Here is a 20,882-nt window from a genome sequence, read left to right as displayed (position 1 = left end):
TTGGTTTAAAGCACAGACTGTTTTAAAGCACAGGCTGGTTTAGACTTGGTTTAAAGCACAGACTGGTTTAAAGCACAGGCTGGTTTAGACTGGTTTAAAGCACAGGCTGGTTTTATAGCACAGGCTGGTTTTATAGCACAGGCTGGTTTAGACTTGGTTTAATGCACAGACTGGTTTAAAGCACAGGCTGGTTTAGACTTGGTTTAAAGCACAGACTGGTTTAAAGCACAGGCTGGTTTAGACTTGGTTTAATGCACAGACTGGTTTAAAGCACAGGCTGGTTTAGACTTGGTTTAAAGCACAGGCTGGTTTAGACTGGTTTAAAGCACAGGCTGGTTTAGACTGGTTTAAAGCACAGGCTGGTTTAGACTGGTTTAAAGGACAGGTTTAGCCAAGAAGAGACAGTTTAAAGCACAGACTGGTTTAGACTTTGTTTAAAGCATAGACTGGTTTAAAGCACAGGCTTGTTTAGACTGGTTTAAAGCACAGGCTGGTTTAGACTGGTTTAAAGCACAGGCTGGTTTAGACTGGTTTAAAGCACAGGCTGGTTTAGACTGGTTTAAAGCACAGGCTGGTTTAGACTGGTTTAAAGCACAGGTTTAGCCAAGAAGAGACTGTTTAAAGCACAGACTGGTTTAGACTTTGTTTAAAGCATAGACTGGTTTAAAGCACAGGCTTGTTTAGACTGGTTTAAAGCACAGGCTGGTTTAGACTGGTTTAAAGCACAGGCTGGTTTAGACTTGGTTTAAAGCACAGACTGGTTTAAAGCACAGGCTGGTTTAGACTTGGTTTAAAGCACAGACTGGTTTAAAGCACAGGCTGGTTTAGACTGGTTTAAAGCACAAGCTGGTTTTATAGCACAGGCTGGTTTTATAGCACAGGCTGGTTTAGACTTGGTTTAATGCACAGACTGGTTTAAAGCACAGGCTGGTTTAGACTGGGTTTAAAGCACAGACTGGTTTAAAGCACAGGCTGGTTTAGACTTGGTTTAATGCACAGACTGGTTTAAAGCACAGGCTGGTTTAGACGTGGTTTAAAGCACAGGCTGGTTTAAAGCACAGACTGGTTTAAAGCACAGGCTGGTTTAGACAGGTTTAGCCAAGAAGAGACTGTTTAAAGCACAGACTGGTTTAAAGCACAGGCTGGTTTAGACTTGTTTAAAGCACAGGTTTAGCCAAGAAGAGACTGTTTAAAGCACAGGCTGGTTTAGACTTTGTTTAAAGCATAGACTGGTTTAAAGCACAGACTGGTTTAGACTTTGTTTAAAGCACAGGCTGGTTTAGACTGGTTTAAAGCACAGGCTGGTTTAGACTGGTTTAAAGCACAGGCTGGTTTAGACTGGTTTAAAGCACAGGTTTAGCCAAGAAGAGACTGTTTAAAGCACAGACTGGTTTAGACTTTGTTTAAAGCATAGACTGGTTTAAAGCACAGGCTTGTTTAGACTGGTTTAAAGCACAGGCTGGTTTAGACTGGTTTAAAGCACAGGCTGGTTTAGACTGGTTTAAAGCACAGGCTGGTTTAGACTGGTTTAAAGCACAGGCTGGTTTAGACTGGTTTAAAGCACATGCTGGTTTAGACTGGTTTAAAGCACAGGCTGGTTTAGACTGGTTTAAAGCACAGGCTGGTTTAGACTGGTTTAAAGCACAGGCTGGTTTAGACTGGTTTAAAGCACAGGCTGGTTTAGACTGGTTTAAAGCACAGGCTGGTTTAGACTGGTTTAAAGCACAGGCTGGTTTAAAGCACAGGCTGGTTTAGACTTGGTTTAAAGCACAGGCTGGTTTAGACTGGTTTAAAGCACAGGCTGGTTTAGACTTGGTTTAAAGCACAGGCTGGTTTAGACTTGGTTTAAAGCACAGACTGGTTTAAAGCACAGGCTGGTTTAGACTGGTTTAAAGCACAGGCTGGATTAGACTTGGTTTAAAGCACAGGCTGGTTTAGACTGGTTTAAAGCACAGGCTGGTTTAGACTGGTTTAAAGCACAGGCTGGTTTAGACTGGTTTAAAGCACAGGCTGGATTAGACTTGGTTTAAAGCACAGGCTGGTTTAGACTTGGTTTAAAGCACAGACTGGTTTAAAGCACAGGCTGGTTTAGACTTGGTTTAATGCACAGACTGGTTTAAAGCACAGGCTGGTTTAGACTTGGTTTAAAGCACAGGCTGGTTTAGACTTGGTTTAAAGCACAGACTGGTTTAGACTTGGTTTAAAGCACAGACTGGTTTAAAGCACAGGCTGGTTTAGACTTGTTTAAAGCACAGGTTTAGCCAAGAAGAGACTGTTTAAAGCACAGGCTGGTTTAGACTTTGTTTAAAGCATAGACTGGTTTAAAGCACAGGCTGGTTTAGACTTGGTTTAAAGCACAGACTGGTTTAAAGCACAGGCTGGTTTAGACTTGTTTAAAGCACAGGTTTAGCCAAGAAGAGACTGTTTAAAGCACAGGCTGGTTTAGACTTTGTTTAAAGCATAGACTGGTTTAAAGCACAGGCTTGTTTAGACTGGTTTAAAGCACAGGCTGGTTTAGACTTGGTTTAAAGCACAGACTGTTTTAAAGCACAGGCTGGTTTAGACTTGGTTTAAAGCACAGGCTGGTTTAGACTGGTTTAAAGCACAGGCTGGTTTAAAGCACAGGCTGGTTTAGACTGGTTTAAAGCACAGGCTGGTTTAGACTTGGTTTAATGCACAGACTGGTTTAAAGCACAGGCTGGTTTAGACTTGGTTTAAAGCACAGACTGGTTTAAAGCACAGGCTGGTTTAGACTGGTTTAAAGCACAGGCTGGTTTAGACTGGTTTAAAGCACAGGCTGGTTTAGACTGGTTTAAAGCACAGGCTGGTTTAGACTGGTTTAAAGCACAGGCTGGTTTAGACTGGTTTAAAGCACAGGTTTAGCCAAGAAGAGACTGTTTAAAGCACAGACTGGTTTAGACTTTGTTTAAAGCATAGACTGGTTTAAAGCACAGGCTTGTTTAGACTGGTTTAAAGCACAGGCTGGTTTAGACTGGTTTAAAGCACAGGCTGGTTTAGACTTGGTTTAAAGCACAGACTGGTTTAAAGCACAGGCTGGTTTAGACTGGTTTAAAGCACAAGCTGGTTTTATAGCACAGGCTGGTTTTATAGCACAGGCTGGTTTAGACTTGGTTTAATGCACAGACTGGTTTAAAGCACAGGCTGGTTTAGACTGGGTTTAAAGCACAGACTGGTTTAAAGCACAGGCTGGTTTAGACTTGGTTTAATGCACAGACTGGTTTAAAGCACAGGCTGGTTTAGACATGGTTTAAAGCACAGGCTGGTTTAAAGCACAGACTGGTTTAAAGCACAGGCTGGTTTAGACAGGTTTAGCCAAGAAGAGACTGTTTAAAGCACAGACTGGTTTAAAGCACAGGCTGGTTTAGACTTGTTTAAAGCACAGGTTTAGCCAAGAAGAGACTGTTTAAAGCACAGGCTGGTTTAGACTTTGTTTAAAGCATAGACTGGTTTAATGCACAGACTGGTTTAGACTTTGTTTAAAGCACAGGCTGGTTTAGACTGGTTTAAAGCACAGGCTGGTTTAGACTGGTTTAAAGCACAGGCTGGTTTAGACTGGTTTAAAGCACAGGTTTAGCCAAGAAGAGACTGTTTAAAGCACAGACTGGTTTAGACTTTGTTTAAAGCATAGACTGGTTTAAAGCACAGGCTTGTTTAGACTGGTTTAAAGCACAGGCTGGTTTAGACTGGTTTAAAGCACAGGCTGGTTTAGACTGGTTTAAAGCACAGGCTGGTTTAGACTGGTTTAAAGCACAGGCTGGTTTAGACTGGTTTAAAGCACAGGCTGGTTTAGACTGGTTTAAAGCACAGGCTGGTTTAGACTGGTTTAAAGCACAGGCTGGTTTAGACTGGTTTAAAGCACAGGCTGGTTTAGACTGGTTTAAAGCACAGGCTGGTTTAGACTGGTTTAAAGCACAGGCTGGTTTAGACTGGTTTAAAGCACAGGCTGGTTTAGACTGGTTTAAAGCACAGGCTGTTTTAAAGCACAGGCTGGTTTAGACTGGTTTAAAGCACAGGCTGTTTTAAAGCACAGGCTGGTTTAGACTGGTTTAAAGCACAGGCTGGTTTAGACTGGTTTAAAGCACAGGCTGGTTTAGACTGGTTTAAAGCACAGGCTGGTTTAGACTGGTTTAAAGCACAGGCTGGTTTAGACTGGTTTAAAGCACAGGCTGGTTTAGACTGGTTTAAAGCACAGGCTGTTTTAAAGCACAGGCTGGTTTAGACTTGGTTTAAAGCACAGGCTGGTTTAGACTGGTTTAAAGCACAGGCTGGTTTAGACTGGTTTAAAGCACAGGCTGGATTAGACTTGGTTTAAAGCACAGGCTGGTTTAGACTTGGTTTAAAGCACAGACTGGTTTAAAGCACAGGCTGGTTTAGACTTGGTTTAATGCACAGACTGGTTTAAAGCACAGGCTGGTTTAGACTGGTTTAAAGCACAGGCTGGTTTAGACTGGTTTAAAGCACAGGCTGGATTAGACTTGGTTTAAAGCACAGGCTGGTTTAGACTGGTTTAAAGCACAGGCTGGTTTAGACTGGTTTAAAGCACAGGCTGGTTTAGACTGGTTTAAAGCACAGGCTGGATTAGACTTGGTTTAAAGCACAGGCTGGTTTAGACTTGGTTTAAAGCACAGACTGGTTTAAAGCACAGGCTGGTTTAGACTTGGTTTAATGCACAGACTGGTTTAAAGCACAGGCTGGTTTAGACTTGGTTTAAAGCACAGGCTGGTTTAGACTTGGTTTAAAGCACAGACTGGTTTAAAGCACAGGCTGGTTTAGACTTGTTTAAAGCACAGGTTTAGCCAAGAAGAGACTGTTTAAAGCACCGGCTGGTTTAGACTTTGTTTAAAGCATAGACTGGTTTAAAGCACAGGCTGGTTTAGACTTGGTTTAAAGCACAGACTGGTTTAAAGCACAGGCTGGTTTAGACTTGTTTAAAGCACAGGTTTAGCCAAGAAGAGACTGTTTAAAGCACAGGCTGGTTTAGACTTTGTTTAAAGCATAGACTGGTTTAAAGCACAGGCTTGTTTAGACTGGTTTAAAGCACAGGCTGGTTTAGACTTGGTTTAAAGCACAGACTGTTTTAAAGCACAGGCTGGTTTAGACTTGGTTTAAAGCACAGGCTGGTTTAGACTGGTTTAAAGCACAGGCTGGTTTAAAGCACAGGCTGGTTTAGACTGGTTTAAAGCACAGGCTGGTTTAGACTTGGTTTAATGCACAGACTGGTTTAAAGCACAGGCTGGTTTAGACTTGGTTTAAAGCACAGACTGGTTTAAAGCACAGGCTGGTTTAGACTTGGTTTAATGCACAGACTGGTTTAAAGCACAGGCTGGTTTAGACTTGGTTTAAAGCACAGGCTGGTTTAGACTGGTTTAAAGCACAGGCTGGTTTAGACTGGTTTAAAGCACAGGCTGGTTTAGACTGGTTTAAAGCACAGGCTAGTTTAGACTGGTTTAAAGCACAGGCTGGTTTAGACTTGTTTAAAGCACAGGTTTAGCCAAGAAGAGACTGTTTAAAGCACAGACTGGTTTAGACTTTGTTTAAAGCATAGACTGGTTTAAAGCACAGGCTTGTTTAGACTGGTTTAAAGCACAGACTGGTTTAGACTGGTTTAAAGCACAGACTGGTTTAGACTGGTTTAAAGCACAGACTGGTTTAGACTGGTTTAAAGCACAGGCTGGTTTAGACTGGTTTAAAGCACAGGCTGGTTTAGACTTGTTTAAAGCACAGGTTTAGCCAAGAAGAGACTGTTTAAAGCACAGACTGGTTTAGACTTTGTTTAAAGCATAGACTGGTTTAAAGCACAGGCTAGTTTAGACTGGTTTAAAGCACAGGCTGGTTTAGACTTGTTTAAAGCACAGGTTTAGCCAAGAAGAGACTGTTTAAAGCACAGACTGGTTTAGACTTTGTTTAAAGCATAGACTGGTTTAAAGCACAGACTTGTTTAGACTGGTTTAAAGCACAGACTGGTTTAGACTGGTTTAAAGCACAGACTGGTTTAGACTGGTTTAAAGCACAGGCTGGTTTAGACTGGTTTAAAGCACAGGTTTAGCCAAGAAGAGACTGTTTAAAGCACAGGCTGGTTTAGACTGGTTTAAAGCACAGGCTGGATTAGACTTGGTTTAAAGCACAGACTGGTTTAAAGCACAGGCTGGTTTAGACTTGGTTTAAAGCACAGGCTGGTTTAGACTGGTTTAAAGCACATGCTGGTTTAGACTGGTTTAAAGCACAGGCTGGTTTAGACTGGTTTAAAGCACAGGTATGGTTTAGACTGGTTTAAAGCACAGGCTGGTTTAGACTGGTTTAAAGCACAGGCTGGTTTAGACTGGTTTAAAGCACAGGCTGGTTTAGACTGGTTTAAAGCACAGGCTGGTTTAGACTGGTTTAAAGCACAGGCTGGTTTAGACTGGTTTAAAGCACAGACTGTTTTAAAGCACAGGCTGGTTTAGACTGGTTTAAAGCACAGGCTGGTTTAGACTGGTTTAAAGCACAGGCTGGTTTAGACTGGTTTAAAGCACAGGCTGGTTTAGACTGGTTTAAAGCACAGGCTGGTTTAGACTGGTTTAAAGCACAGGCTGGTTTAGACTGGTTTAAAGCACAGGCTGGTTTAGACTGGTTTAAAGCACAGGCTGGTTTAGACTGGTTTAAAGCACAGGCTGGTTTAGACTGGTTTAAAGCACAGGCTGGTTTAGACTGGTTTAAAGCACAGGCTGTTTTAAAGCACAGGCTGGTTTAGACTTGGTTTAAAGCACAGGCTGGTTTAGACTGGTTTAAAGCACAGGCTGGTTTAGACTGGTTTAAAGCACAGGCTGGATTAGACTTGGTTTAAAGCACAGGCTGGTTTAGACTTGGTTTAAAGCACAGACTGGTTTAAAGCACAGGCTGGTTTAGACTTGGTTTAATGCACAGACTGGTTTAAAGCACAGGCTGGTTTAGACTGGTTTAAAGCACAGGCTGGTTTAGACTGGTTTAAAGCACAGGCTGGATTAGACTTGGTTTAAAGCACAGGCTGGTTTAGACTGGTTTAAAGCACAGGCTGGTTTAGACTGGTTTAAAGCACAGGCTGGTTTAGACTGGTTTAAAGCACAGGCTGGATTAGACTTGGTTTAAAGCACAGGCTGGTTTAGACTTGGTTTAAAGCACAGACTGGTTTAAAGCACAGGCTGGTTTAGACTTGGTTTAATGCACAGACTGGTTTAAAGCACAGGCTGGTTTAGACTTGGTTTAAAGCACAGGCTGGTTTAGACTTGGTTTAAAGCACAGACTGGTTTAGACTTGGTTTAAAGCACAGACTGGTTTAAAGCACAGGCTGGTTTAGACTTGTTTAAAGCACAGGTTTAGCCAAGAAGAGACTGTTTAAAGCACCGGCTGGTTTAGACTTTGTTTAAAGCATAGACTGGTTTAAAGCACAGGCTGGTTTAGACTTGGTTTAAAGCACAGACTGGTTTAAAGCACAGGCTGGTTTAGACTTGTTTAAAGCACAGGTTTAGCCAAGAAGAGACTGTTTAAAGCACAGGCTGGTTTAGACTTTGTTTAAAGCATAGACTGGTTTAAAGCACAGGCTTGTTTAGACTGGTTTAAAGCACAGGCTGGTTTAGACTTGGTTTAAAGCACAGACTGTTTTAAAGCACAGGCTGGTTTAGACTTGGTTTAAAGCACAGGCTGGTTTAGACTGGTTTAAAGCACAGGCTGGTTTAAAGCACAGGCTGGTTTAGACTGGTTTAAAGCACAGGCTGGTTTAGACTTGGTTTAATGCACAGACTGGTTTAAAGCACAGGCTGGTTTAGACTTGGTTTAAAGCACAGACTGGTTTAAAGCACAGGCTGGTTTAGACTTGGTTTAATGCACAGACTGGTTTAAAGCACAGGCTGGTTTAGACTTGGTTTAAAGCACAGGCTGGTTTAGACTGGTTTAAAGCACAGGCTGGTTTAGACTGGTTTAAAGCACAGGCTGGTTTAGACTGGTTTAAAGCACAGGCTAGTTTAGACTGGTTTAAAGCACAGGCTGGTTTAGACTTGTTTAAAGCACAGGTTTAGCCAAGAAGAGACTGTTTAAAGCACAGACTGGTTTAGACTTTGTTTAAAGCATAGACTGGTTTAAAGCACAGGCTTGTTTAGACTGGTTTAAAGCACAGACTGGTTTAGACTGGTTTAAAGCACAGACTGGTTTAGACTGGTTTAAAGCACAGACTGGTTTAGACTGGTTTAAAGCACAGGCTGGTTTAGACTGGTTTAAAGCACAGGCTGGTTTAGACTTGTTTAAAGCACAGGTTTAGCCAAGAAGAGACTGTTTAAAGCACAGACTGGTTTAGACTTTGTTTAAAGCATAGACTGGTTTAAAGCACAGGCTAGTTTAGACTGGTTTAAAGCACAGGCTGGTTTAGACTTGTTTAAAGCACAGGTTTAGCCAAGAAGAGACTGTTTAAAGCACAGACTGGTTTAGACTTTGTTTAAAGCATAGACTGGTTTAAAGCACAGGCTTGTTTAGACTGGTTTAAAGCACAGACTGGTTTAGACTGGTTTAAAGCACAGACTGGTTTAGACTGGTTTAAAGCACAGGCTGGTTTAGACTGGTTTAAAGCACAGGTTTAGCCAAGAAGAGACTGTTTAAAGCACAGGCTGGTTTAGACTGGTTTAAAGCACAGGCTGGATTAGACTTGGTTTAAAGCACAGACTGGTTTAAAGCACAGGCTGGTTTAGACTTGGTTTAAAGCACAGACTGGTTTAAAGCACAGGCTGGTTTAGACTGGCTTTATAGCTTAGACACATTAGTATAATTAAAAGGAATAATAGTATTGAACAGTCTCTTCTTGGCCTGAGGTGTGTTTCCTGTATAACGCCGTAACTCGCCGGTTCATCATCGCTGAAGAATCGTCAGGTTAGTCTCCACTGTTCCTGAAGCCGTACTGCCGCAGAGTGCTCGTTCAACCGCTGGTTAATGATGTCAGCAGGTGTTGGAGTAACTGCTGTTAATGAAGCTGTCTGAGATCTAACTAATGCCAGATGTTCTGCTATAGATTACAAACACGTCTGAAGAATATTTCTCATTTTTCTCAGTTATTTTGTGTTATTTCCAGATTCAATCATAGACTCGTTCTTACACACTAGAGCTCGTTCACACTCTTCAGAAACAACACTTCAAATCTCTTGAAAAACTAAAAGATGAAAATGACATTTGTGTGTATTCTAAACAAGACGACAATAATGAAGATTGCACTGAATGACAGATCTGTCCTCCACACACACACACACAACTCTGCGATGCTCGAGATCTGTCCTCCACACACACACACAACTCTGCGATGCTCGAGATCTGTCCTCCACACACACACACAACTCTGCGATGCTCGAGATCTGTCCTCCACACACACACACACACACACACACACACACACACAACTCTGCGATGCTCGAGATCTGTCCTCCACACACACACACACACACACACAACTCTGCGATGCTCGAGATCTGTCCTCCACACACACACACACACAACTCTGCGATGCTCGAGATCTGTCCTCCACACACACACACACACAACTCTGCGATGCTCGAGATCTGTCCTCCACACACACACACACACAACTCTGCGATGCTGTTCGTTAGAGTGATGGTTTCGGGAACGTACGCCTGTTCAGCGGAGCAATCCATGGAACAATCAAGAAAAGCCCTGAAACCTGATGAACGAACACATCTGATGTGAAATGGTGACGCAGTTCTGGGTTCAGATCCTGAGCTTTGAAAGCGTGAAATCTGAGCATTAGGACATTAGCTGTGGGAGTCTGATTAAACCGCTTCGCTTCCGGAGAGCTGATGCAGGAGACGTGATGAGAACGACTCTGAGATGAGGATTCCTGAGCCGGAGAAACAGGAGAACCCGGAGAACCCGGATCTGGAGATCAGATCATAAGAGCCCTGATGATGTCTTTAATAATCATGCATGATGTCTGTTGTGTTGATGTTCAATATGTTTGGCCATTATTACACACAGCCGACTCATCAACACACACACAACGACACATGATGTCAGTCAGATGGTGTGTGTATGTACAGGATATCTGACATGATGTTGGCTTAATATCAGCACATGCTGTCACACACACACACACACACACACACACACACACACACACACAACCAGAGGAAGCAGCAGTAAAACATGACAGCTCTTTAAACTGGTGATGAGAGGGAAGTTGTGCTGGTCTTCTCTCCTCTATTGTGGCGTATATCGAGTGAATCGCTTCTGGAACAAGATAAAATGTGGGCGGGGCTTGATTGTGTCAGTGGGGAGTTGATTGGCTGGTTGGATGGTTGTGGTTTGCTATTGGCTGATCTCATGTGAGTGACAGGTTTCCCCGCCCACATCATCAGAGAAGAGATTCTGCAAGAGGAACTTATTCTGATTCAACATTATTAACACAATAATGATGATGTGCACCCATAACTCATTTACAATAAACACCATCTTGATTTCATGATGACTTTAAGAGTTTAACCTGTGAAAATGAGCAGCAGATGTTATATTCATTTTTTATATTCAGACGTTTATTGATTGTTGTTTCTTGTTTGTATTTAGGTATTATTATGGGCTAGGGTAATATTGTCTCATAAATATATTATTAAGGGACAATTGTGGATGAAGTTTATATTATGTCAGTGTCGTGTGTGAGAGAGAGAGAGTGTGCGTGTGTGTGTGTGTGTGTGTGTGTGTGTGTGTGTGTGTGAGAGAGAGAGTGTGTGTTTGTGAGAGAGTAGAGTGTGTACGTGTGTGTGTGTTTGAGAGAGAGTGTGTGTGTGTGTGTGTGTGTGTGTGTGTGTGTGTGTGTGTGTGTGTGTGTGTGTGTGTGTGTGTGTGTGTGAGAGAGACAGAGAGTGTGTGTGTGTGTGAGAGAGAGAGACAGAGAGAGTGAGTGTGTGTGTGTGTGTGTGTGTGTGTGTGTGTGAGAGAGAGAGAGAGAGAGAGTGTGTGTGTGAGCGCCCTCTACTGTCAGCGGTCGCTATGGTAACGTCAGACGGAGCCGCAGACTCTAATGGCAGAAGAACATCAGGCTCGATGAGATCCCGCGCTAACAGACACACACACACACACCAGAACTCTGATCTCTGAGGATTATGAGGCGGACGCTGGAATATCCGTGATCGAAGATGCCGTGGATTGTGCCTTTTCTCCAATTCTACTCGAACTTTCCATTAACTTGCGCTGTTTCTCTACATCTGTCTGCAGTGCACGGCGAATGCGCGCGCCCGCGGGCGGATAACAGCGCCCGACATGTTTTCACTCCTCAGGAACACAGATCCGATCCTGAGTGATGCATCATGGTCCTGTCGTGTGTGTGTGTGCGTGTGTGTGTGTTCTGATGATCAGAGGTCAGTGATTGATGGAGGATCGATGGTGATGATGATGATGATGAAGATGATGGGCAGATGCTCGTGCACGCGCTCACACACACCACCTGACAGCTCGCTTTAATGGATTACTGACAACTAGGTCGGATTTTTCTGACAAATGAACGGATTACCGAGTCGCACCTCATTATTACACATCACTCTTCTTCATCTCACTCTCTGCTGATCTCAGATCGGACATTTCCTGAGCTCTTTACCACATGTAAGTTCACAGAATGGTGTTAAAGGGGTAATGACAGGAATCTTTAACGTTTATTTAGTAATACATGACCATTTTCTCTCTGTGTCGATCTGCACTTCAGTGTAAACAGCCGGAGTTCTGATTGGCTGCAGTCTCTGCATGAGAAATGAAGGATCATGACGTGGAGGTGTTGAAACCCTTCATCATATATAGACATGAGGAAATCAAGAAGACATTAATACTATAACAACAAAACCCCTGTGCATTTCTTGTCTGCTACTAATATCCTCAACGGAAATAAGCAGTTTGAGCAGATCTAGAATTTGACTATATTCTAAAGCAATAGCATTAAGTAAACAATTAGTTAAACTAAAGTGCTCCCAGTTTGCAGACTTAAGCACTATTCTGCTTTATAGTATAAATCGTGTGATTAGTGTGTTCACACTGAGTGCACTTCAGTTACCCATGATGCACTTAAAGAAAGAAAAATAGAGGGCCATTTTAGTGCTGATTGTGATCAAGATCTATTGGTTTAGATGTTTAAACACACACAGACACATTAGAGATGCACCGATGATAACCAATGATTCTTTATATTTGAAAACCGATATATTGGCTGATAAAACTAAATCCAAATTTGTATATAATTTTTGAGAGCCTGATTACAAAAACAAACGTCTCCTTATTGAAAGCCATGTCTCAAACACACAATTATAATGATGTTTTCTTTATACTTTTATGTAGCCAATCATCAGGCTGGCACTCAGCAAACCTCCCATGTTTAAACACCAGCACCTTTGTGACTTTAGGAACTCAAAATGGTTAATTTGGTGAGAAAGAGAGAGCTGTAACGGGAGAACTAATGTCTCTGTTCATCTTTAACCCAACGATGGTGAATAATTGCTACTGCTCAAATACAGCCATAAATAAACTGACCTTGATCATCTCTAAAGTACAAATACTACAGTCTGCTGAGGCATTATACACCCGAAACAAACACCAGTAACACTGAAAGTCAGCGCATTCTGACTCAAAAGCCATAAATATTACATCAGCGGATCAGAAGGAAACAGTAGAGTGGAAGCAGCGGTTTGCTGTCCGTCCAGGATCAGTTATCATTCAATGACAGGTTATTTGCAAAGCCTTCTTCATGGTTCATCAACAGTCTGTGCAGAACACACACAATCCCACACTGATCAGTGCTTCATTATAATAACCCTCAGCTCTTTCTTAATACTGATCCCTCTGATATAGAGTTTCCATCTCCAGGAGCAGAAGTAATTCACTGTATTCGTACAGAGAAAATAATGCAGCTTTTCTCAATCACTGTGGAAGTTCTTCCCTGAAAGCCACTGTTAGAGCGACCGGAAATACTCACAGCACTGTTCATTTATTATGTATCTTTGTTATATTGAGTTTATTCATCATATTGATTTGCTTCTGTTGTTTCATTACTGACTATTTACTTCAATAATTGACTTTTTACCTACATTAGTTTGTCTAGTGTAGTTTTTTCTGTGATGTCGAAATTGGTATCTATTAGTTAGGATGAGATGCGCTCCTGTTTACGAGCAGTGCAAGTGATCACGCGGGCGCCTCTATAATTGTGTTGTCTGCTATATTTGGTATTTGGCAATTGGTTGATAAAAAAATAAAATAAAATTAAGATTCAATTTATACAAAACGAAATTCACTTAAAAAAGCGTTTTCTGCAAAACAAAACTTAATTAAGTGGTCAAAATCATGTCTGACCCGCTCCATGTCTCTCGATATTGCGTATACTCGTGTGTGCGGTTCACTTTTCATAATCAACATAGATGAAAAAATAACATTATTATATTTTAACAAAAATGAAACTAAATGAGCTTATTTAATGGTAACAACACAGTAGGCCTAGACTCTGTATTTGTACAAATTGCTGCACATTCATTTTATTCTGAATTTTGCACACACAAGTTGAAATGCATTTGTTTGTGCATGCATGTAAAACATATCTGCAACATTTATCAAGTTCACTGATAATTATGCATGCATTTATTAATTATTATCTTAATGAATAATGTAACAAGGACGAAGCATGTAAACTGTTTAGAATTTGGATCGATCATCGCAAATAGATCCGAAAGAAGAAACGTACAAAACCATAGGCTATAGAAAATGGGTGGGCCCGGACCTAAATGCCCACCCGGGCCCAATGGTAGCGCCGCGGCTGGTGGTAGCCCTACATCTTACACATCGTGGAAACAAAATAAGAATGGAAACTAAAATATGCAGTATCGCCCTACAGCGCACATTCTATCAGCAGTTCTGGCGCCTCAGTCTGTTAAACTCGACGTACGTTCACATCACATGTTAATGCAGCGGTAGAGTTACTCACAGGACACTGTGCACTTAACACAGTTCAATGAAGTTCATTATTTGCTCGTGCTTTAAAGCTTTGCCGGGTAAACATTTCTTTGGCATTCTGTTCTGACATGATGCACTTTTTCTAAGCGCGAACTGAAGCGCACACTGTCAAACAGCGCCGAACTGGATTTTTGTTGGGTCAGACTAGGGGTGTCCATGGTTAACCGATTAACCGATTAACCGTTAAAAATTGCGTAACCGAGTGAAACATTTTGCTCGGTTAAGTGGCGTCAATGGCGTGCACTGAATTTAGTTGTAATACATTTTTGCACCACCAGAGACCGCTAGACCAGTTTTCTAATATGAAGCGGGCAAAGAAAGCGCGCGTCCGAGAGTGAAGGCTGTGCGAGAGTGAAGGCTGTGCGCGAGCGTGCGCGAGCCAGAAACAAACATAGTATCCGCGCCACTGATGGCAGCACAATAATATCTGTCTGCAGAGCCGCAGAGCCACAGCTTTACCCCAGCAGTTTTACCTCGAGCATGCGCAATTTCATCACAACAGTTTTACCCGCAGAGTCCGTTTACCGTTACATTAACCCATACAATTTGTATTATGCATTTCCTAAACATGTACTTGCTAATCAAACACTTTATCTGAACAAACTACTAATCTATAAAACACAATCGGTCTTCCGACCTTTTACTATTGTGTTGATATGCGCGAGGGAGAGAGAGCAATACAGCGCTCGTGTTGTTTGAAGGCGGTGAGAGTGCGCGCGCGCGGCCGGGGCTCTCTCACTGTTTGTTCTTATGCGCCCTGTCCACTGATCTAAATAATTAGTTGTTACGATGACTTATTTGTTCCCTCGTTTTAATAAATCGTGGACACGTTGAACAAATTCCCTCCCTCATTTTGATTTAACGAATTACAACGTGGCCAAAAACAGTTTGATACTATTAATTAGTGAATGCTAAAGACCTATTTTTTGTGAATTGGTGAATATTCAGGTGAATTATTTCGTGGCCACGAATTAATAATTATTAAACTGTTTTTCTTACCTGTGAAGATAGCTCTTCAGTGAAGGCCGACTATTCTCGTACAGCTTTTTATTCCTTTTTTTGGTGTGTGTGTGTGATGTGAACGGGTGAATATTCAGGTGAATTGTTTCGTGGCCACGAATTAATAATACCTCCGCACGTTTTACAAGACCCTTCTCGATCGCAGCGGCAACGAGCACTTTGATCACTTGATTTAAAAAACAAAACATTTCAGCGCTAGATCGCCAAAAAAAAAAAAAAAAACGAACGAACGAAATGAATGCTCTGCTAGTTAACTGGAGATGTTTTGTTTATTTGTATTGGTATTCCTGCCGCGAGATGTTTCAAAAGTGGTGGGGACTGGGGACAATACAATATCGACCTTAGAAAATAGTGGTGGGGTCGTGGGGATATGTCTCACCCGCGGCGCGCACACTATGGTTAACCGAGTATTAACCGCTAAGGGCCTCGGTTAACGGTTAATGAAAAACTTGAAAACGTGCAGCCCTAGGTCAGACCCATCTGATATCGAAGGTGGGCTGATAACGCGAGATCAACATGGAGCTAAATGGAAATAAATAGCACCAAACAAGCCACTTTGAAATGTTGCTGTTTTCATGAATATAAAAGTTGGGTGACCCTCCCCCTAGACTAAAAAAAGTTGGATGACCCTCCCCTCAACAAAGAATAAAAAGACATGACCCTCCCCTATTTTCCTCCGGTGGCCCCTTCCATAAATACCGAACGGTCCCTAACATGGTATAATTATTCCAGCAAATAAAAAGAAAATCATATTGTTAAAGTAAAAGAAAATATACAATATAGGATTTTGGTCATATCACCCTCCCCTGCCATAACCCCTTTACCATCACTGATGTTTAATATTGTTGAATTGCAAGAATTTCACTTTTGTTTCTGTTTTCCAACAGCGCATCAGAGGCTGTGGAGGCCAAAGCAAACGCAGTCAATAACAGCTGAATGTATGCCATGAAGAAACTCCCTCTGAACGAGAAGGTAAAGTGGGGAGAGGCTTCCCAGATCAAACCAGACGCGCTATAGCCAGCAAAACAAAGGACGAGCAGAAACATGTTGTGGACGGTGGTTCTGAGGTCCGTAGCGTGGCCTACATTTGTAGCGTCCCTATTTCTAGCAGTGGGACCTGCATTCTCCAGAGTCTTTAATGCCTCAGGAAAAGATATTTTTAGTGAGTTTGGAGAGTTCCAGCTCAGTGAGAAAGGCCCAGCGGAGCTACGGAAACTCCAAGCCTCCAATCTTCATCCTAACTTGTACTTTAACCAAGACGATATACCACTGTTGAGACAAAGGTCAACTACGACTCATAGCCAGATTTTTAAAGTCATCCGGACCGCTGTGATGACGATGCTCTCGACCGGCCCGCTCTACATGCCGCCCACAAAGCATGAGGAGTTCACCAGCAAATGGAATGAGATTTATGGGAACAACCTCCCAGCGCTGGCCCTGTACTGTTTGCTGTATCCCGAGGACTCCTCTGCCCTGCTCTTCCTGATGAAGTTCATGGACCGAATGATGGAGTATCCGGACTGGAGAGTAACCAGTGCACCCAGTGATGAAGTTCCAGTGGCTCATTCGCTCACTGGATTTGCTACTGCTTTTGACTTCATCTACTCGCTCCTGGACCAGCAGCGCCGAGACCTGTACTTAAAGAAGATTAGTTCTGAGACCCGAGAGCTGTACGAGGCCTCGAAGTACCGGGGCTGGGGGAAACAGTTCCTCCAGAACCACCAAACCACTAATATTCTGGCCATTCTGACCGGAGCAATAGTCGTGGGCGCACATGATGTCACTGAGTCGACGGTTTGGAAACAGGTGTCTGTAAATTACATGGAGAAGACGATGTTTCTGTTAAATCATGTTGTAGACGGCTCTCTGGACGAGGGCGTTGCGTACGGGAGCTACACAGCTAAGTCCGTTACGCAGTATGTTTTCCTAGCGCAGCGCCACTTCAACATAGACAACACTCAGAACAACTGGCTGCGCACTCACTTCTGGTTTTATTACGCCACGCTGCTTCCCGGGTTCCAGAGAACGGTCGGTATCGGGGACTCCAACTATAACTGGTTCTACGGGCCAGAGAGCCAGTTAGTCTTTTTAGATACTTTTGTGATCAGAAACGGGTCGGGGAATTGGCTGGCACAGCAGATTAGGAAGCACAGGCCTAGAGACGGTCCCATGAGTCAGTCCTTGGCCCAGCGCTGGACGACGCTTCACACAGAGTTCATCTGGTATAATGCCGACCTCACGCCACAGCCCCCTTACGGCCACAGTAAGGCCAAGATGCACATATTCTCCAACTGGGGCGTGGTGACGTACGGCGCGGGTTTATCTGTGGCTCAGGGCAACACCTTTGTCTCATTTAAATCTGGAAAGCTGGGTGGCCGGGCCGTGTTTGACATTGTCCATGCTAAGCCTTACTCTTGGGTGAACGGGTGGAACAGCTTCAACCCTGGTCATGAGCACCCCGATCAAAACTCATTCACTTTCGCCCCTAATGGACAAGTATTTGTTTCCGAGGCTCTATACGGCCCCAAATACAGCTTCCTAAACAACGTGTTAGTGTTCAGCCCTTCCCCGACCAGCCAGTGTAACATCCCTTGGGAAGGTCAGCTTGGCGAATGTGCGAAGTGGCTGCGCTGGACCGACGACGGGGTCGGAGACTCGGCAGGAGAGCTGGTCGCCGCTTCTGCCCACGGAGACACCATGTTCGTGAGCGGCGAAGCGGCCGCTGCTTACTCCTCAGCCATGAGACTGAAGAGTGTGTACCGAGCCCTGGTGCTCCTCAACTCACAGACTCTCCTGGTGGTCGACCATGTTGAGAAAAGACACGACTCACCAGTGAACATGGCCAGTGCGTTCTTTCACAACCTGGATATCGACTTTAAGTACGTGCCCCATAGTTTCTCAGACAGGTACAATGGGGCGCTGATGGACGTCTGGGATGCTCATTACAAGATGTTCTGGTTTGACAGTCAGGGACACAGTCCTGATACTCAGATACAGGAGGCTGAGCAGGAGGCAGAGTTTAAAAAGAGGTGGACACAGTTCATCAATGTCTCCTTTCCTTTCACTGATTCAGTCAGTAGAATGGCGTACGTGATGCACGGGCCTTACGTGAAAGTTTCCGACTGTAGGTTCATTGAAAGCAGTAAGAATGGGCTCAAACTTTCTCTCACCATCAACAATACTGAGAAAATAGTTTCAATAGTAACCAATCACAAAGACATAGGGGCACGTTCAAGCTATCTGGGGTTTGGGGGTTACGCTAAGGTGCAAGACAGACATCAGATAGTCCGGTTTGGCTTGGGGACACAGCTTGTCCCCAAACAGACCAAGTTACACAATCATCTGTTCGACTTTGGAGTTACGGTGAATGTTGCAGCCGGGGTACTGTTGTGTGTGGCGATTGTTTTCCTGACCCTACAGCGCAAGTTTTACGCTTGCTTTAGCAGACTGATGCGTTACGCTTTGCTTTCTGTCTTAATCCTGTGGATAAGCGAGCTCCTGTTCGTCTCCAACAGCTGCGATCAGCTCCTGTGTGGAGTAAAGTGGCACGGATACGCCACAGACCCGGAGCTCAGCAAACAAATGACCCTTTATGACCAGCATCAACTCCCTCTCCCCACTGTAGTGATAACATCGCTGCCTGGCTCCGGGTCCGACATCCTCAAGCACCTTTTCTACAACAACACAGACTTCGTCTACCTACGCATTCCCACAGAACACTTGGATATACCTGAAACAGAGTTTGAGTTTGACTCTTTAGTAGATGCTTGTGAATGGACACGCTCAGAAGCACAGTATGGGCGTTTTAAAATGATTCAGGGCTGGCTACATTCACTGGTCCACAACACCCACTTATTCCTGCAAAATATCCCACTCCATGACACCAGCCACATGAAACCGGCCCAAAGAGTCAGTCTCTCCCAGGACAAGAGGAAAAGGCTGAGAAGACGAGAGTCCAGGGCTGAGATGAAAGGTCGTGTGCGAGTGGACAGGGATGTGGAGTACGTGAGGGAGTTGAGGAGACACACGGTGGACTACCCTAATGCCCGTGTCGTCCTCAACCTGTGCAGCGGCAGCTGGGCTCTAAAGCTGCCCTTTCTCCAAGAAGTCCTCGGCCCATCTCTGAGGGCCATCTACGTCATCCGGGACCCTCGTGCGTGGGTTTATCTGATGCTGTATAATAGCAAACCTAGCCTTTACTCGCTCAAGAACATTCCTCAGCATCTAGCCCTCCTTTTCAAAGAAGATACGGTTAGTGACGGGTGTCCGACCGCATTCGCAGCTGAGTTCAGAGCGCTGTGGCTCCTCATATCCCGTTCAGAGACCGATCCTGTGCTGTTGCTGGCCCACCTGTGGCTCGCCCACACGGCCGCCGTCCTCAGAGTCACGTCCACATTATCCGAAGAGTCCTTTCTCCAGGTCAGGTTTGAGGATGTTGTAGACTATCCTCAGGACACAGCCGAGAAGATACACTCCTTCCTCGGAGTCCCCGTATCTCCCTCGGCCCTGAATCAGCTCATGTTCACCACCTCCACAAACTTGTATAACTTGATGTATGAAGGGGACATATCACCAGCCAACATCAACATATGGAGGCGAAACCTGCCAAGGAGAGACATCAGACTCATAGAGCACACCTGTGGGTTCCTGATGAGGCAGCTCGGGTATCAAAGGTTCACTGACTAATTAGCTGCTGGCCAGCTGTTGTCCTAAATCTCTTGTGTCTGTTTGATATTTATGTTGTATTTTTGCACAAATTTGGGTTGCAAACCAAGTAAAAGTGAAAATGAACGAAATAGGCACAAGAATTGAATGTCAGTCTGCACCATGTCTAATCTAACATGTCATTTTTTACTACAATGCCTTCAGGATACTGTTCAAAAGTTTTAGATCGGTAAGATGTTTTTAAAAGAAGTCTCTTCTGCTCACCAAGACTGCATTTATACAGTAAAAAGAGTTGTATTGTGAAATATTATTGCAAGCTAAGGGTGTACTCACACTAGGCACGGTCGTCTTGTCCCGAGCCCTGGCGCGATGGTCCGCCTATATAGATATATAGAGACCTAAATATACTCAAATTAAATTAATTGAAAAGTGTACTGTCCAGGTAGAATGTAGTAGAAGATGTTTGCTGTCGTTCTGATGACAGTAGCGCTCACAACAGTAGTAGCTGAGGTTAGCGATCACACTACTGTACATGCGTACCGCGCCCGAGCCCAACTGGAACAGTACGAATCGATCACACTAGTCAAACGAACCAGACAACGCGTTCGGGCACGGTTCAGATCGCCTCGTGTGAGTTCACCCTAATCTGCTTTCTATGGAAGCTTGTTTCCGACACAGAATAAAAAAGGTAATTGAGACTTTTTATCTCACAACTCTGACTTTTTATCTCAGAATTGCGTGAAATAAAGTCTTAATTGCGAGTTATAAAGTCAGAATTGCGTGATATAAAGTTGTAATTGCGAGTTATAAAGTCAGAATTGCGTCATATAAAGTCGCTATTGTGTATAAACTCGCAATCGCGAGAAATAAAAAGTCAGAATTGCATGTTTATATCTTTATATTATGCAATTCTGACTTTATATCTCGCAATGGTGAGATACAAAGTCGCAATAATCTTTTTAAATGTTTTATTTTGTGGTGGAAACAAGCTTCCATAGTTTTCTATGTGAATATATTGTAAAAAAAGAAATATATATATATTGTAAAAATATTTTACAATATTACTGTTTTTGCTGTATTAGCAGAAAACGCTTCATTAAAAATTCTTACAAATCTAAAACTTTCAAAAGTGACAGTAAAGACTGAGATATTCACATTATCCTTTATATTTAACACTGTGTTTCCTGTTG

The 20,882-nt window shown here is 43.4% G+C and overlaps 1 protein-coding gene across 1 annotated transcript; it reads left to right on the top strand.

Moving 5' to 3' along the window:
* The first annotated feature begins 10,920 nt into the window (after nucleotides 1–10,920).
* On the top strand, nucleotides 10,921–20,607 carry dselb (dermatan sulfate epimerase like b). The gene is made up of 2 exons (XM_084398284.1): nucleotides 10,921–11,622; nucleotides 15,915–20,607. Exon 2 carries the CDS (start codon nucleotides 16,072–16,074, stop codon nucleotides 19,711–19,713), a length of 3,642 nt encoding a protein of 1,213 aa, XP_084254410.1. The 5' UTR covers nucleotides 10,921–11,622; nucleotides 15,915–16,071; the 3' UTR covers nucleotides 19,714–20,607.
* The last annotated feature ends 275 nt before the right edge of the window (nucleotides 20,608–20,882 follow it).

This window comes from Rutilus rutilus, assembly GCF_951802725.1.
Source record: "Rutilus rutilus genome assembly, chromosome: 24".
Lineage (NCBI taxonomy): Eukaryota > Metazoa > Chordata > Actinopteri > Cypriniformes > Leuciscidae > Rutilus > Rutilus rutilus.
Note: the sequence above shows the minus strand (reverse complement) of the source record. Positions and strands in the feature narration are given on the sequence as shown.

Bases quoted from the DNA above. Each gene is read 5' to 3' on its own strand.
- dselb (XM_084398284.1), top strand. From the start codon at position 16,072: ATGTTGTGGACGGTGGTTCTGAGGTCCGTAGCGTGGCCTACATTTGTA.